Source organism: Trachemys scripta, chromosome 25, assembly GCF_013100865.1.
Source record: "Trachemys scripta elegans isolate TJP31775 chromosome 25, CAS_Tse_1.0, whole genome shotgun sequence".
Lineage (NCBI taxonomy): Eukaryota > Metazoa > Chordata > Testudines > Emydidae > Trachemys > Trachemys scripta.
The window spans coordinates 6,299,592-6,316,799 of record NC_048322.1 but is presented as its reverse complement, the minus strand read 5'-3'; the positions used below and the strand labels follow the sequence as shown (position 1 = coordinate 6,316,799).

Below are 17,208 nucleotides of genomic sequence, written 5' to 3'. Positions count from 1 at the left end.
GATCCCAGTGGGGTGGGGATCCCAGGGGGCAGGATCTGGGAGGCGGGGATCCCAAGGGCAGCAGTGGGGGTGGAGGATCCCGGGAGACATGGATCCCAAGGGGGGCTGTGGGGGTGGGGATCCCAGGGGGGCAGGGATCCCGGGGGGGCGTGGATCCCAAGAGGGGCAGTGGGGGCAGGGATCCCAAGGGGGCAGGATCCCAAGGGGGGCAGTGGGGGCGGGGATCCTGGGGGGCATGTATCCGGGGGGGGGGGGCGTGGATCCCAAGGTGGTCAGGGGGGTGGGGCTCCCAGCGGCGCGGGGCTCTCAGCCGGGCTGTCTCCGCAGGGGCTGGAGGAGGACCTGGGCTACGTGGTGGGCGACTGCCTGCTGGCCGCTGCCTTCCTGTCCTACATGGGGCCCTTCCTGTCCGGCTACCGCGACGAGATCGTCTCCAGCATCTGGATGAAGCAGGTGTCTGGCACCCGCGGGCCCTGGGCACGGCACCCCGAGCGCTCGGAGCCCCGGCTGCTGCTGTCCCTGCCTGGCGCTCTGCCTGGGGGCCGCCCCCTCCGGCCCCACATGTCCCTGAGGCTCCAGGGGGCAGGTGGGCTCGCTGCCTTTGAGTCACGCTGGCCAAGTCCTCCCACTGGGCTCCGGGCACTTGCCCCTGTGAGCCCCGCGCCATGGGGCAGCTGGGGGGTGGGCAGCCCCGGTGACCCTGTGCTCTGTGCCCGCAGATCCGGGAGCTGCAGGTGCCCTGCTCGCCACGGTTCACCTTCGACAGCTTCCTCTGCAACCCCACCATCGTGCGCACCTGGAACCTGCAGGGGCTGCCCTCCGATGCCTTCTCCACCGAGAACGGGCTCATCGTCACCCGCGGCAACCGGTGAGGGGCCTGGCCTGGCTTGGCCGCCGGCCTGCCTCCGGTGCCCCCGGCCCTGTCCCCGTCCACCACGCTGCCCCCGGCCCTGCCCGACGCACTGCCCCCGGACCTGTTCCCGTCCACCGTGCTGCCCCCCGGCCCTGCCCGACGCACTGCCCCCGGCCCCGCCCAACGCACTGCCCCCGGCTCTGTCCCGTCCACTGCACTGCCCCCGGCCCTGTCCCCGTCCACCGCGCTGCCCCCGGCCCTGTCCCCGTCCACCGCGCTGGCCCTGGCCCCGGCCCCAGCCCCGCCCGACGCACTGCCCCCAGCCCCGCCTGACACACTGCCCCCGGCCCTGCCCAACGCATTGCCCCTGGCAGGGACCCCTCGCCCGGCGCTAATATGCAGCCACCTCTGGGGAAGGGCGGCTGGTTACACGGGGACCCCTTGCCCGGCGCTGAGATGCAGCCACCTCTGGGGCGAGGTGGCTGGTTATCCAGGGACTCCTCGCCCGGCGCTGAGATTCAGCCACCTCTGGGGCGAGGTGGCTGGTTATCCAGGGACTCCTCCCCCGGAGCTGAGATGCAGCCACCTCTGGGGCGGGCAGCTGGTTACTTAGGGATCCCTCGCCCCGGGTGGGGCATGGCAGCTGTTTCCCAGCTGTGCTGGGGGGCAGAGGAGCGGCTGAGGCGGGGACGGGGGGCGAACGCTGGGTGCTGGCTGGCGCTGAGATCCTGGCAGGAGGCGGCCCAGCTCTGAGCCCCATTGATCTGCCCCTGTCCCCGTTGCCAGGTGGCCGCTGATGATCGACCCGCAGTGCCAGGCCTCCAAGTGGATCAAGAACATGGAAGCTGCCAAGGTGAGCAGCAGGGGGCGGTGCCTGGGATCCCCTCACTTGGGGGGCGGAGCTGACCAGAGCCACTGCCCCCACTAGGCCACACCCTGCCGTGTGCCCTCTGCACTCTCCTCCCGGCTCCTGTCCATCCCATGCCCCCGGGGGCTGGCAGCTGGCGAGGGCTGGGGGCGCAGAGGGTCCGGGAGTGGGGGACTGACTGCTCACCCCGGTGCTGGCGCCCCCTGCAGGGCCTGAAGATCATCGACCTGCAGATGGGCGACTACCTGCGGGTGCTGGAGGGCGCCGTGCAGTTCGGCTCGCCTGTGCTGCTGCAGAACGTGCAGGAAGAGCTGGACCCCTCGCTCGCCCCCATCCTCAACAAGTCCGTCACCAGAGTTGGTGAGGCCAGGCACCCGGGCCTCCGCTGTGGGGGCAGGGGCTGGGAGCCAGGACTCCTGGGTTCTCTCCCGGCTCTGGGAGGGGAGTGGGGGCTGGTGGGCTAGAGCAGGCGGGGCTGGGAGCCGAGACTCCTGGGTTCTCTCCCTGGCTCTGGGAGGGGAGTGGGGGCTGGTGGGTTAGAGCAGGGGGGCTCGGAGCCGGGACTCCTGGGTTCTCTCCTGGCTCTGGGAGGGGAGTGGGGGCTGGCCTGGGGCCCCTGCTCACATCCCCAGGCAGGGCCCGGCTGCGTTCGGGGGGCCCTGACTGCCCCCATGTGTGTGCCAGGTGGGCGCCTGTTGCTGCGGCTGGCGGACAAGGAGGTGGAGTACAGCCCCGACTTCCGCTTCTACCTCACCACCAAGCTGTCAAACCCCCACTACACCCCGGAGACCTCCTCCCAGACCACCATCGTCAACTTCGCCGTCAAGGAACAGGTGGGGCAGGGCCGGTTCCTGGGGGGTAAGGGGTCACTGCCAGGGGGCTGAAACCTCCAGGGCTAGGGGGACGACTGGAGATGGGTGGCACATGGGGGCTGGCTTGCTCTGGAGGGACCCCCAGCCTGCAGCAGCCCGGGCAGGCCTGACGCCCCTCGTCTCGGCAGGGCTTGGAGGCCCAGTTGCTGGGCACCGTGGTGCGGAAGGAGCGGCCTGAGTTGGAGGAGCAGAAGGACTCACTCGTGCTCAACATCGCGGCTGGCAAGAGCAAGCTGAAGGAGCTGGAGGACGAGATTCTGAGGTGGGGCTGGGGCAGGGCAGCTGGTGACGCAGGGACCCCTCGCCCAGTGCTGAGATGCGTCCACCTCTGGGGTGGGCGTCTGGTTATCCAGGGACCCCTTGCCCGGCGCGGAGATTCGGCCCCGTGCCCCATTCCCCGGTGAACAGAAGAGCGGTATATCTTAGGGGGCTGTGATGAACTGGGACTGTTCTTACTGTGGTCTGGGAATGCTGACAGGGGAGTGTGGCTAGGATAGTCTGCAATGGGGGAGGGGAGACTGCCCGAGGGAGAATACCTGAGCATGTAACATGAGAACCCAGGGAGGGGTTAGAGGCCAGGTGACACCTTTGCCCGGGAAACTGAACAAAGGCTGTGGGAGGGGTCGCTGAAGGCAGAGTTTCAGGAGCTGGCTGGTGATGTGGCTGGGAGGCAGAGATGGCTCTGACCTCCCAAAGGGGCTGGGGCGCCCTGGGACCCCAAGATGGACGTAACTGAGGGAGGTCCTGTTGTCTGTGCCTGCAAGACCTGTCTTGGACTGTGTTCCTGTCGTCTAAATAAACCTTCTGCTTTACTGGCTGGCTGAGAGTCATGGTGAATCGCAGGGAGCCGGGGGTGCAGGGCCCTGAGTCCCCCAATACTCCGTGACAACTGGTGGCAGTGGCGGGATCTACTGCACCCCGTGGAGGTGCTTCCTGCAGTAAGTGACTGGGGAGCAGTAAAACGAAGGGGGATTGACGGGGACCAGGCGGGCTGAAGAGTGAGAGAGAGACGGTTATCACCCCTGGGAGTGTGTGACCAGCGAGAAGGACTGTTGCAGTAACAGGGTCCCCCGGGGGATCGCAGCGAGTGGTCCCAGGGGCGGAGGAGGCTGCAGCTCGACCCTGGCAGAGAGGTGGTGACCTCGAGAAGGGCTGGCACACTAGGGGTCTCCCTGGGAACTGTGGGGAGCTGTGAGCACCCAGGCAGGCGAGTGGCCAGCAGGAAGATGTATGCCAAGCAGCTTAAGAGCGACCTGGTGGAGCTGTGCAGGCAGAGGGGGCTGTGCAGTGGGAGGCTCACCAAAGAACAGCTCATTGCTCAGCTGGAGGAGGGAGATCGCGCGAATGAACTGATCCCTGTCTCTGAGGGAAGCAGCCTGGCAGATGCAGCGCAGGCCCCAGTGTCTGTCCCAGCTGGGAGTGGTCAGCCGGCTGCTGAGGGCTTNATGGTGAATCACAGGAAGCCGGGGGTGCAGGGCCCTGAGTCCCCCAATACTCCGTGACACCATCCGACCCACTCGAGGGGACCCACGGGACATGGGCTGCTATCACTGTGGCCAGAAAGGCCACATACGGGCCCAGTGCCACAGGCTCAGGGACAGACTGAGCAGACCGAACCCACAGAGGGTTGACTGGGTAGAGACCCAGCCAGACGAGGGGCAGCATTCCCAGAGAAGGGGGGCTGGCAGAGTACCACCTGCTAAGGAGGGAGGAGAACTCCAGGCCAGCTCCTCTGGGGGGCTGGATGCTCCAGACTCAGGGTTTTTGGTTTATACGGTGGGCGCGGGGCTGTCCCTTCGGAGAGAGTACCTTGTTCCCCTGGAGGTGGATGGGAGGAAGGTCAGTGGATACTGGGATACGGGCGCAGAGGTGACGCTGGCCCAGCCCGAGGTGGTGGCCCCAGATCAGGTGGTGCCCAACACCTACCTGACCCTGAGGGGGGTGGGCGGGACACCAGTCAAAGTGCCCGTGGCGAGGGTACACCTGAAGTGGGGGGCCAAGGAGGGCCCCAAGGACGTGGGGGTACACCCGTATTTGCCCACTGAGGTGTTGATGGGGGGGGACCTGGAGGACTGGCCAAGCAACCCCCAAAGGGCACTGGTTGTGACCTGCAGTCAGAGCCGGCGAGGGGCACTGCGCCCTGACCTTGGGGAGGGTGCCTTGCCTGAGGCGCAGGACCCTAACCTGGTGGGGAGGGAACACCCAGGGACACGGCTCAGGGAGGCTGCAGCTTCAGACCCAGCTGGCAAGAAAGAGCAGGTGGCCATCCCTGTCCCAGATGCTGAGTTCCAGGCCGAGGTGCAGAAAGATCCCTCCTTGCGGAAGATAAGGGACCTGGCTGACCTCAGTGCGATACAGACCATGGGACGAGGTGGCCGGAAAAGGTTCCTGTGGGAGAAGGGGTTCCTGTACCGAGAATGGGCTCCCCCAGGGAAAATGGAGTCGGGGGGGATCAGGAGGCAGCTGGTGGTACCCCAGAAGTATCGCTGCCAGCTGCTGTACCGGGCCCATAACATTCCCCTCTCGGCACCAGGGAACCTGGCGTACCCAGCAGAGGCTGCTACGGAGCTTTTACTGGCCTGGGGTCTTTGTTACTGTCCGACAGTACTGCGGATCCTGTGACCCCTGTCAGAGGGGGAGGAAGGCCTGGGACAAGGGGAAAATGGCCTTAGGACCCTTGCCCAGCATAGAGGAGCTTTTCCAGAGGGTGGCCAAGGTTAAAAGGGGGGCTTTGAACCAAGAGAACCCGAATCACCGACCTCCAGACTGGAACGCTGGAGAAGACCCCAACCCAGTTGGAACCCCAGGGTTATTGGGGTGGGAAAAGGGCACAGGCCGCATAAACCTTCCCACATGCGAACTGCGAGTGCCATCGAGCACCCCGACCTAAGGGGGGGCGTGAAACTGGAGGGGCCTGGTGTAATTCTCACCAAGGAACTGGAGGGATGCTGGGGCATCCATGGGAACGGGGGTAGGTTCGAACTTCCCCGGGTCACTGGCTAAAGTGACCCCGCTCAGTTCGGTCTCGAAGGGGGGAGATGTGACGAACTGGGACTGTTCTTACTGTGGTCTGTGAATGCTGACAGGGGAGTGTGGCTAGGATAGTCTGCATTGGGGGAGGGGAGACTGACCAAAGGAGAATACCTGAGCGTGTAACATGAGAACCCAGGAAGGGGTTAGAGGCCAGGTGACACCTTTGCCCGGGAAACTGAACAAAGGCTGTGGGAGGGGTCGCTGAAGGCAGAGTTTCAGGAGCTGGCTGGTGATGTGGCTGGGAGGCAGAGAGGGCTCTGACCTCCCAAAGGGGTGGGGCGCCCTGGGACCCCAAGATGGACCTAACTGAGGGGGGTCCTGTTGTCTGTGCCTGCAAGACCTGTCTTGGACTGTATTCCTGTCGTCTAAATAAACCTTCTGCTTTACTGGCTGGCTGAGAATCACGGTGAATCGCAGGAAGCCGGGGGTGCAGGGCCCTGAGTCCCCCAATACTCCGTGACAGGGGCACAGGGCAGGATTGGGGGGCGGCGGGAGCCTGCTGACCCTTGGCTGCCGCCCGTCCCCGCAGGCTGCTGAACGAAGCCACCGGTTCGCTGCTGGACGACGTGCAACTGGTGAACACCCTGCAGACCTCCAAGGTGACGGCCAACGAGGTGACAGAGCAGCTGGAGACCAGCGAGACCACGGAGATCAAGATCGACACCGCCCGCGAGGTGAGGGGGGCCGGGGCTGCGTCCGGCGCCCCCCGCCCATCTTCCCCATGGGCTTCAGCCTGGCTCCCTGGCAATGCCAGCCATGCCCAGGGAATGGGGGCTCTGATCCGGGCCCAGATGGCTCGGCAGGAGAGGCCATCCACACTGTGGTTAGACGCCCGCTGCTGGCCCGTGCCAGTGGAGACGTGCCGAGCCCCGGGAGGGCATGTGGGTGCGGTGTGGGCGCCCTCTGGGAGTCCTGCCTGAGGCTGACGGGCGCCATGCTCCCGCCCTTCCCCACAGGCCTACAGGCCCTGCGCCCAGAGAGCCTCCATCCTCTTCTTCGTGCTCAATGACATGGGCCGCATCGACCCCATGTACCAGTTCTCCCTGGACGCCTACATCGACCTGTTCAACATGAGTATCCACAAGAGCCACCGCAGCGCCAAACTGGAGGAGCGGATCCGCTACCTGAACGAGTACCACACCTACGCCGTGTACAGGTACAGGGCCCCGTGCCGGGGACGGGAACCACCCCCCTACGCCGTGTACAGGTACGGGATCCCGCGCCGGGGACGGGAACCACCCCCTACGCCGTGTACAGGTACGGGGCCCCGCGCCAGGGACGGGAACCGCCCCCTACGCCGTGTACAGGTACGCGACCCTGCGCCGAGGACGGGGACCGCCCCCCTACGCCGTGTACAGGTACGGGGCCCCGCGCCGGGGACGGGAACCGCCCCCCTATGCCGTGTACAGGTATGGGGCCCCGCGCCGGGGTCGGGAACCGCCCCCCTACGCCGTGTACAGGTACGGGGCCCCGCGCCGGGGACGGGAACCTCCCCCTATGTCGTGTACAGGTACGGGGCCCGAGCCGGGGGCGGGGACCTCCCACGCCGGGGACGGGGACTGCCCCTTACGCCGTGTACAGGTACGGGGCCCCACGCCGGTGTCAGGGGACCTCCCACACCGGGTACGGATACCCTACGCTGGGTACGGGGAGCCCCCCATGCCGGGTATGGGTACGGGGATCCCCCCACGCCGGGTACAGGGACCCCCACACCGGGTACGGGGAGCCCCCTACGCCGGGTATGGGTACAGGGACCCCGCCATGCTGGGTACAGGGACCCCCCCATGCCAGGTATGGGTATGGGGACACCGAGTACAGGTACGGAGATCTCCCTTCCTACATTGTGTACAGGTCCCGGGGCATGGGGAGCTACAGACAGAGATGCGGGGGATGGGAGACTGGCCTCCAGCCCGGCCCGCGGTGGGTGCCGAGGGGAGACCGTCCTGCCCCATGGCCAGCACCCCCTGCTCTCCCCGCAGGTTCACCTGTCGCGGCCTCTTTGAGCGCCACAAGCTGCTCTTCAGCTTCCAGATGTGCGCCAAGATCCTGGAGACTTCGGGCAACCTCAAGATGGACGAGTACAACTTCTTCCTGCGAGGGGGCGTGGTGAGTGCGGCAGCGAGCTGCTCCCCAGCAGGGGGCACCCTCCTCTCCTCCCTGCTGGGGAACGGGGCTGGAGCCCCCTCTGCTCCCTACGGAGCCTCCCTTGAAATGCAGCTGTTAGAGCAACCCCAGCACAGCTGCCACCAACATGGGGCGGGCTGACCTCAATGCCCCAGGGTGGCGCTAGGGGGCGCTGTGGGGCAGGGAGCTCAGCAGGAGCTGCTCTCCCCTGGCAGGCAGGGCTGGCCCCAGGGCAGCACTAGGGGGCGCTGTGGGGCAGGGAACGGGGCAGGGGGCTCAGCAGGGGGCACTCTCCCCTGGCAGGCAGGGCTGGCCCCAGGGCAGCACTAGGGGGCGTTGTGGGGCAGAGAGCGGGTGTCACGGAGTGTGGGGGGACACAAAGCCCTGCACTCTCAGCCAGCCAGTAAAGCAGAAGGTTTATTTAGACGACAGGAATACAGTCCAAGACAGGTCTTGCAGGCACAGACAACAGGACCCCCTCAGTTAGGTCCATCTTGGGGTCCCAGGGGCACCACAGCCCCATTGGGGGGCAGAGCCCCATCAGGGCTCCCTCCATTACCAGCCAGCTCCTGAAAAACTCCTCCCCCAGACTTTGTTCAGTTTCCCGGGCAAAGGTGTCACCAGGCCTCTAACCCCTTCCTGGGTTCTCATGTTACATGCTCAGGTATTCTCCCTCGGTCAGTCTCCCACCCCCCAATGCAGACTATCCTAGCCACACTCCCCTGCGACCTTCCCAGCCAACACTCTCCACTCAGCATTCAAAGGCCACGTTAAGAACAGTCCCAGTTCGTCACAGCGAGGCGGGGGGTTCAGCAGGGGGCGCTCTCCCCTGGCAGGCAGGGCTGGCCCCAGGGCAGCACTAGAGGGCGCTGTGGGGCAGGGAGTGGGGGGCTCAGCAGGGGGTGCTCTCCCCTGGCAGGCGGCTGGCCCCAGGGCAGCACTAGGGGGCGCTGTGGGGCAGGGAGTGGGGGTCTCAGCAGGGGGTGCTCTCCCCTGGCAGGCGGCTGGCCCCAGGGCAGCACTAGGGGGCTCTGTGAAGCTGGAGGTGCCATTTTACAGTGAATTCTAGCCCAGGAGCCCCGGCGTCCTGGCCGTATTTGCCCCCTGGGGGCTGGCACATGTTGCTGGGGCCCCCGGCACCCTCCTGGTGCAGGGGGGCTGGCTCCGCATGGTGCCCGGCTCAGCTGCCCCCCGCAGGTGCTGGACCGGGAGGGGCAGATGGACAACCCCTGCAGTGGCTGGCTGGCCGACACCTACTGGGACAACGTCACCGAGCTGGACAAGCTCACCAACTTCCACGGCATCATGAACTCCTTCGAGCAGTACCCGCGGGACTGGCACCTCTGGTACACCAGCGCCAAGCCCGAGAAGGCCCTGCTGCCAGGTCAGCCGCGGGCACGGGAGCCGGGACGCCTGGGTTCCCTCCCCGGCGCTGGGAGGGGAGTGAGGGCTGGTGGATGAGAGCAGGGAGCCAGGACTCCTGGGTTCTCTCCCTGGCTCTGGGAGGGGAGTAGGGGCTGGTGGGTTAGAACAGGTGGGGATGCTGGTGCGCTGCATGGTGTCCCGTGCCCAGCGATGATGCCAGGCGGCGGCAGTGTGTGTGGGGGGAAGGTGGGGGACGCCATGGCTATCTCCCCACTGCCTCCTGGCTCCCTCCGACTCCTTGGGGGGCCCCCCCCAACAGTGTGCTGAGCATGGGGCTGCCCCACCAGCAACCCACTGTTGGCCTCCCCTCCCCGTGTCGCCCCCTGCAGGCGAGTGGGAGAACTCCTGCAACCAGATGCAGCGGATGCTGGTGGTGCGGTCCCTGCGGCCGGACCGCGTCGCCTTCTGCGTCACGTTCTTCATCGTCTCCAACCTGGGCTCCCAGTTCATCGAGCCGCCCGTGCTCAACATGAAGTCGGTGAGTGGGCGGGGGGGCTCCCCCTCCCTGGGTGAAGGGATCGGCCAGCGGCAGACGGATGTGGGAACCTGCGGAACTCCCTGCCACTGGATGCCTTTACCCAGGACCCCGGGGCCCCCTTTCAGACATGTGCTGGAATAAGGGCAGTGAAACCATTTTCCCGGGGGCCCCCCAAGAGGACCCCCCCCACCCGCACCATGGCACAACAGGCAGTTCCTCAGAGATAATCTGGTGCAGGCAACAGCTGGAGGCAGGATCCCAGTCTGCATGGACCCAAGGGGCTGATCCAGGGGGGCAGGGAGGAGGCGGGACGCCGGGGTAGACAGGCCCCTGGGGCTGATCCGGCGGGCAGGGAGGAGGCGGGACGCCAGGGTAGATGGGCCCATGGGGCTGGTCCGAGGAGGTGGGATACCGGGGTAGATGGGCCCATGGGGCTGGTCCGAGGAGGCGGGACGCCGGGGTAGACGGGCCCCTGGGGCTGGTCCGAAGAGGCGGGACGCCGGGGTAGACGTGCCCATGGGGCTGATCCAGGGGGGCAGGGAGGAGGCGGGACGCTGGGGTAGATGGGCTCATGGGGCTGGTCCAAGGAAGTGGGACACCGGGGTAGATGGGCCTCTGTGCCCCCCCAAACCGGCCTCCTGCCCTGCCCCCCCCCCCCCCCCCCCCCCCCCCGCCAACCGGGCCCCCCGGCCCCCCCCCCCCCCCCCCCCAGAGCGTACTGCTTCCCTCCCCCTGCCGCAGGTGGTGGAGGACTCCACGCCCCGGACCCCCCTGATCTTCGTGCTGTCCCCCGGCGTGGACCCCACCTCCTCGCTGCTGCAGCTGGCTGACCAGTCGGGCATGGCCCAGCGCTTCCACGCCCTGTCGCTGGGGCAGGGCCAGGCCCCCATCGCCACCCGCATGATCCAGGAGGGGGTCCGGGACGGTGAGTGTGTCATAGCCCCTCTACTGCCAGCAGCGCCAGGGGATCCTTGCCTCACCCTGGCGTTATGGGTGGGCAGCGCCCCAGGAGCCTCTGCTGCCATCCGACCCACAGATCCACACACTCCCCATTGCACGTGCTCCCCGCCAACCCCAGAGCCTCCCACAGCAGAGCTCGCGCTGGGGCCCTGGCCCGATGCCAGGGGTTGCTGAAGAACCAGGGGACTCCCTGCCCGAGGCTCTGTCAGGCCCTGATGGTCTGTCTCGTTCGCTGGCCCTCATGCCACACGGCATCCTGTGCCCCCAGGGCTGGGGCTGAGGGGCAGCGGGCACAGGGATGGGGGCCCAGCCAGTGGATCCAAGCCAGACCCCAGAGAAAGATCAGCCCGCTAGGATCTGTGCCTGACCCAGGACAACCATGCCGGACGGGAGGCCATATCTCCAGTACAGCTGGGGTTGGGGGCCGGGGGACCCATGGGTGGGATCCGGGGAGGGTCTAGGCCTGGTCGGCGGGGACTAATTGGGTAGGATCTGGGGGTGGGATCCAGGGAGGGGCTGGGCCTGGCCAGGAGTCACAGGAATGGGATCCGGGGAGGCTCGGGGCCCTGCCAGCCTGGGGACCTGTGGGTGGGATCGGGGAGGGGCTGGGCCCGGCCGGCCGGTGGACCCATGGGTGGGATCCGTGGGTGGGATCGGGGAGGGGCTGGGCCCGGCCGGCGCGGATCCCGGCGTCCTGGAGGCCCACTCGTCTCTCCCCTGTGCTCGCCGACAGGGAACTGGGTGTTCCTGGCCAACTGCCACCTCTCGCTGTCCTGGATGCCGCAGCTGGACAAGCTGGTGGAGCAGCTGCAGGTGGAGGAGCCGCACCCGGCCTTCCGCCTCTGGCTCAGCTCCAGCCCCCACCCCGACTTCCCCATCTCCATCCTGCAGGCCAGCATCAAGATGACCACGGAGCCTCCCACGGTGAGAGGGGCACCCGCCCTGCCCTGTGCCAGCCGTGCCCGAGCCCTGCGTCCCAGCCGGGCAGGGGCAGGCTGGTGCCCGCGCTGAGCCCCTCCCCCTCTCCCTGGCAGGGTCTCAAGGCCAACATGAAGCGCCTGTACCAGCTGGTGACGGAGCCACAGTTCGGGCGCTGCACCAAGCCGGCCAAGTACAAGAAGCTGCTGTTCGCCCTCTGCTTCTTCCACAGCGTCCTGCTGGAGCGCAAGAAATTCCTGCAGCTCGGCTGGAACGTGGTGTACGGCTTCAACGACTCCGACTTCGAGGTGGGCGGGGCACCGGGGGCGGGGGGGTGACGGCCGTGGCCAAACCCTGCGGGAACAACCCCCCGCCAGAGCCGATAATCAACCCCAGAGCCAACGGTAACAACCCCCCGGCACCACCTCCACTCCCCGGGCCAACAGTAACAACCCCCCAGCACCCCCAGAGCCAACTGTAACAACCCCCCGCCATCGCCAGAGCCACGGTAACAACCCCCGGCACCCGCAGAGCCAACAGTAACAACCCCCTGGCACCACCACCACCACCAGAGCCAACAGTAACAATCCCCTGGTACCCCCAGTGCCAACAGTAACAACCCCCCGGCACCTCCAGAGCCAACGGTAACTACCCCCCAGCACCACCACCACAGGAGCCAACGATAACCACCCTCCTGGCACCCCCAGAGCCAACGGTAGCAACCCACCACCACCGCCAGAGCCAATGATAACAAGCCACTCCGACCCCCAGACCTTACAACAACAACCCTCCCCCCCCCCAGTGTATTCCCCGGTCAGACCCTACAACAAACCCCCCCGGGTGTTTGCCCCGTCAGACCCTACGATAACAACTCCCTGCCGCCACCAGAGCCAATGATAACAACCCCCCCCCCACCACCACCCACAGACCCTACAACAACAAACCCCTGTGAGTTCCCCCATCAGACCCTATAACAACAAACCCCCAGGTGTTCCCCTATCAGACCCTACAATAACAAGCCTGGCTTCATGAGACCCTATAGTAACAAACCAGCCCACATACTTCTCTGGGAACCTACAATAACAACCCCCCTCCCCTCACAAGACCCTGGGACCCCCACGAGAGCCAGGCAGCTCATGCCCCAGGGCCCCCAGAAGGCCCCAGGGCTCCCTGCGAGGCGCTCTGCTGAACCTGGCAATAGCAGCCCCTGGTGCCCACCCGAGCGGACGCCATGGGCCCTGTGGCATTGGCGTGGTGCCGTCTGCGCCCCCCAGGTGTCGGAGAACCTGCTGAGCCTGTACCTGGATGAGTACGAGGAGACGCCCTGGGACGCCCTCAAGTACCTGATCGCAGGTGTCAACTATGGGGGACACGTGACAGACAGCTGGGACCGGCGCCTGCTCACCACCTACATCAACGACTACTTCTGCGAGCAGAGCTTGGCTGCGCCCTTCTACAAGTACGGGGGCGGGGCCTGCTCAGCGTCAACCTCAACCCCTCCTCCTGCGAGTAGTGTCAATGCCCGTTCGGCCCACCCACACGCCCTGCGCATAGGGCTGCGCCGGCAATCCGCCCTCAGTCCCTTCTCAACCAGCTTCCGTCTGCCCCAAGCCTCGTTCACACGGCTGGGTCGGTGTCGCTCCGGTTGATGCTGGCTTTCCCCTTCGTTTGTTCTGTCCCCATCTGAGGGTTGTTCTGGGCTTTTCGTGATCCTGATCCCCCTTGTCCTTCCCGTCTACCTCTGGATCCTGTTTATGACGGGTTTGGTCACAGAGGCCCCCTTGGCACTGTCACCTGACGTGCTGAGATTACCTCTGAGCCCGTTTTCCTGCCAGCTTGGGACTCCAGAGCCCTGCCTTGTTGAGCCAGACACGCCTGCCTGCTACAGCCCGCCCCCAACGCTGCAGACTTTAACCAAAAACTGCTCAGCAAGTGCTCCTGTCTCCAGCACCCAGCTCCCCAGCTCCCAATGGGATCCAACCCCCAAATAAATCCGTTTCACTCTGTATAAAGCAGGGATGCTGAAATCGCCGGGGGGGGGGGGGAGTGTCCTGGGGCACCACTGCAGAGGGGCACCCAAGGGACCCGGCTAAAAGGAGGCAGAGGGCAGTAACAGTGGCGCTTTGAGTTGTACCCCCCTCGTGGGTGCTTCCCTGCCTGCTCCTCTCCTCGGGGGTCTCCTGTGAGGATGGCTCGCCCTGTGCAGGCAGAAATAGCCCAAGTGGGGGGGCTGGGTGAGCGGGGGGGGCCGAGTGGTTGCGAGCCCTGACTCTCCCCGTGCCCTCAGGCTGTCGGTGCTCGACACCTACTACATCCCCAAGGACGGGAACCTGGCCTCCTACCGGGAGTTCATCAGCATGCTGCCTGGCATGGACCTGCCTGAGGCCTTCGGCCAGCACCCCAACGCCGACGTGGCCTCCCAGATCACCGAGGCCAGGACCCTCTTTGAGACCCTACTGTCCCTGCAGCCCCAGATCACGCCCAGCGGGGCCGCCGGGCAGAGCCGCGAGGACAAGGTACCCGGCGGCAGGGGGACCCGGGCTCCGGTGCCACCTGCACTCTAGAGGGGAGGGTCCTGGGTGCTGCAAGCTGGGCCTGGGGGTTTGCTCCCAATCAGGCACTGCCACCGACTCTCCTGGCTGCCTGCAGACTCCGAGAGCCACCCGTGGTTCTGGGACGAGGGGGCTCAATCCTGCGGGGACACCCCCACGGTCCCCACCTGCCCGCAGTTCTGGGGCACGGGGGCTCCATCCCGCAGGGATCTCCCCCAGGTCCCGCCCGCGGCTCACGCGCCCCTCGCCCGGCAGGTCCTGGAGCTGTCGGCCGACGTGCTGAGCAAGATCCCGCAGGAGCTAGACTACAGGGGCACCCAGAAGGTGCTGGCCGACGACCCTTCGCCCCTCAACGTGGTGCTGCTGCAGGAGATCCAGCGCTACAACGCCCTGCTGCAGGTCATCAGGTCAGCGCCACGACTGCCGGGCCTCGGGGCCTGGGGGGCACGAGGCTCAACCCTGGCTTGCGTGGCTGGATGGGCCCCAGTCCGGCTTAGCTGTTATCCCCACTCCAGGGACTGCCTTTCCGTGGGGCTGTGCAGTGCGGTAGGGTGAGCCCCTGATCTCGGTCGGGGGTGTGTGGGCAGCGCCTGGCACGACGGGCCCCAATCTCGGTCGGGGGGGTGTGGGCAGCGCCTGGCACGACGGGCCCTAATCTCGGTTGGGGGGGTGTGGGCAGCGCCTGGCACGACGGGGCCCCAATCTTGGTCTGGGGCTCTGTGCAGTGCCCAGACTACAGCAAACCCCTGCCCAGCCTCCTGCAAGTCAGAAAACCGAACGTGGGATCCCGGTGGGTAGCGAGGAACCTCCCAATCCCCGACCGACGCTGCCCCGACTCTGGCAGCTCCTTGGCCCAGGGGGCAGCGTTGGGGGCCGGGTCTGGGGCCGGCCAAGGGGGACCCCGCCTGACCTGTGCCCTCCCCCTAGGTCCTCGCTGGTGGAGCTGGAGAGGGGCATCCAGGGGCTGGTGGTCATGTCCACCACCTTGGAAGAGATCTTCAACTGCATCTTCGACGCCCGCGTGCCCCCCATGTGGGAGAGGGTAAGGGCGCCCCCGGCCGCCAGGGAAAGAGCTGGAGTTGCTGCCCCATGGGAGTGCCCCCCGCCCTTCCTGGGGGCCCAGAGACTCCCCAGTCCTGCCCTCCCACACGGGTTGGGGGGCCCAGGGGTGTCTGGCTTTGGGGCCACTGGTGGGTCGATTAGGAAGGTTCCTGCCCCCCCTGAGCCCAGTGACCCCCCCACATCAAATCTTCAACTGCTGCACGGGTGGTGTGGGCAGGGCTTGGAGAAGCACCACCCCCTTTATCACCCCCACCCCCCAGTCTGAGGAGCCCTTCTGGAGAGAGTTAGGGAGTGGAGCTAGGACTGGGGGCTCCTGTGTGATTTGTGCCTCCATTTCCCTGTGTGTGAAAGCCTCCAAGCGCTGGGGGGGCGAGCGATGCTGAGCTGTGCCGTGTGCCCACACGCCTCCCAGCCCCTGTGCTCTGCCCCTCGCAGGCCTACCCCTCACAGAAGCCGCTGGCCGCCTGGACCCGGGACTTGGGCCAGCGGGTGGAGCAGTTTGCCCGCTGGGCCGAGACGGCGCATCCTCCCGTGCTCTTCTGGCTCTCCGGCTTCACCTTCCCCACTGGGTTCCTGACGGCCGTGCTGCAGGCAGCAGCCCGCCAGAACAACGTGGGTACCGCTGGGGGGGCGGGGCGCCCAGACGCCTGGGTTCTCTCCCCGGCTCTGGGAGGGGAGTGGGGGCTGGTGGGTTAGAGCAGGGGGGGCTGGGAGCCAGGACTCCTGGGTTCGCTCCCCGTCTCTGGGAGGGGAGTGGGGGTTGGTGGTTAGAGCANGGGGGGGGGGGGGGGGGGGGGGGGGGGGGTGGGAGCCAGGACTCCTGGGTTCTCTCCCCAGCTCTGGGAGGGCAGTGAGGGCTGGTGGGTCAGAGCAGGGGGGCTGGGAGCCAGGACTCCTGGGTTCTCTCCCCGGCTCTGGGAGGGCAGTGAGGGCAGGTGGGTCAGAGCAGGGGGGCTGGGAGCCAGGACTCCTGGGTTCTCTCCCTGGCTCTGGGAGGGGAGTGGGGGCTGGTGGGTTAGAGCAGGGGGGGCTGGGAGCCAGGACTCCTGGGTTCTCTCCCTGGCTCCAGGAGAAGAGTGGGGGCTGGAGGCACCTGGGGCAGTTTCCAGCCCTGCTGGGGGGCGGGGAGACTCCTAGGATGGGGGGCTGGGGCCGTCCCACCCCCTCTCACTGCCCCCCCCTCCAGATCTCGGTGGACGCCCTGTCCTGGGAGTTCATCGTCTCCACGGTGGATGACAACAACCTGGTGTATCCGCCCAAGGTGCGTGGCTGGGGCCAGAGCCCATGGGGGTGGGTGGGGTCCCCCTAACCCTCCCTGACCCCCGGGATGGCATGGGGGCTGGGGGCCACTGGGCTGAGGGGGGAGGGGTCTGGGGGGGCACGGGGCTGACGGGAGGCAGCTTCGCCCCACCCCCTGACACCTGCTGCCCCCCAGGACGGCATTGGGGAGGCTGTACCTGGGGTGATGCTCCCTGCCCCCAGGACGGTGTGTGGATCTGGGGACCGTGCCCATGGTGACGCTCGCTGCCCCCCAGGATGGTGTGTGGGTCCAGGGCCCGTGCCGGGGTGACGCTCCCTGCCCCCCAGGATGGTGTGTGGGTCCAGGGCCCGTGCCGGGGTGACGCTCCCTGCCCCACAGGACGGCGTGTGGGTCCGGGGAGGGGGCATACCAGGATGATGGGGGGGGGCGTGCCGGGTGACGCTCCCTGCCCCACAGGACGGCGTGTGGGTCCGGGGGCTGTACCTGGAGGGCGCGGGCTGGGACAAGAAGAACTCGTGTCTGGTGGAAGCGGAGCCGATGCAGCTCGTCTGCCCCCTGCCCACGGTGCACTTCAAACCCGCCGAGAGCAAGAAGAAGAGCAGCAAAGGTGGGGGGTCGGGGGCGCACTGCCAGTGGGGGGAGGAGGCTGGGGGGTGCAGGGCTGACGGGGGAGGGGCTGGGGGTCGGGGCTTCCCGTGGGGGAGGGTTTGGGGATGGGGGCGCTGAGGGGGGCTTCCCATGTGGGGGAGGGGTTGGGGGGGTGGGGCGGGCGGGGGGGGCTGGGGCTGGGGGCGCGGAGGGG

General features: G+C 67.1%; 1 protein-coding gene across 2 annotated transcripts in view; it reads left to right on the top strand.

The window, feature by feature from the left end:
* Nucleotides 1–17,013, top strand: part of DNAH2 (dynein axonemal heavy chain 2) — a gene marked incomplete at its 3' end in the record, with an annotated part of 47,106 nt that extends 30,093 nt beyond the window's left edge. For both annotated transcript variants that reach the window (XM_034757085.1, XM_034757086.1), the window contains 21 exon segments: nt 328–453; nt 720–868; nt 1,640–1,706; nt 1,931–2,081; nt 2,406–2,554; nt 2,722–2,855; nt 6,156–6,300; nt 6,583–6,782; nt 7,606–7,732; nt 8,948–9,134; nt 9,505–9,653; nt 10,395–10,578; nt 11,347–11,537; nt 11,648–11,839; nt 12,806–12,990; nt 13,819–14,047; nt 14,339–14,490; nt 15,011–15,125; nt 15,581–15,757; nt 16,332–16,406; nt 16,863–17,013. In XM_034757085.1, the coding sequence (XP_034612976.1) occupies nt 328–453; nt 720–868; nt 1,640–1,706; nt 1,931–2,081; nt 2,406–2,554; nt 2,722–2,855; nt 6,156–6,300; nt 6,583–6,782; nt 7,606–7,732; nt 8,948–9,134; nt 9,505–9,653; nt 10,395–10,578; nt 11,347–11,537; nt 11,648–11,839; nt 12,806–12,990; nt 13,819–14,047; nt 14,339–14,490; nt 15,011–15,125; nt 15,581–15,757; nt 16,332–16,406; nt 16,863–17,013 (3,235 nt within the window).
* Nucleotides 17,014–17,208: the final 195 nt, after the last annotated feature.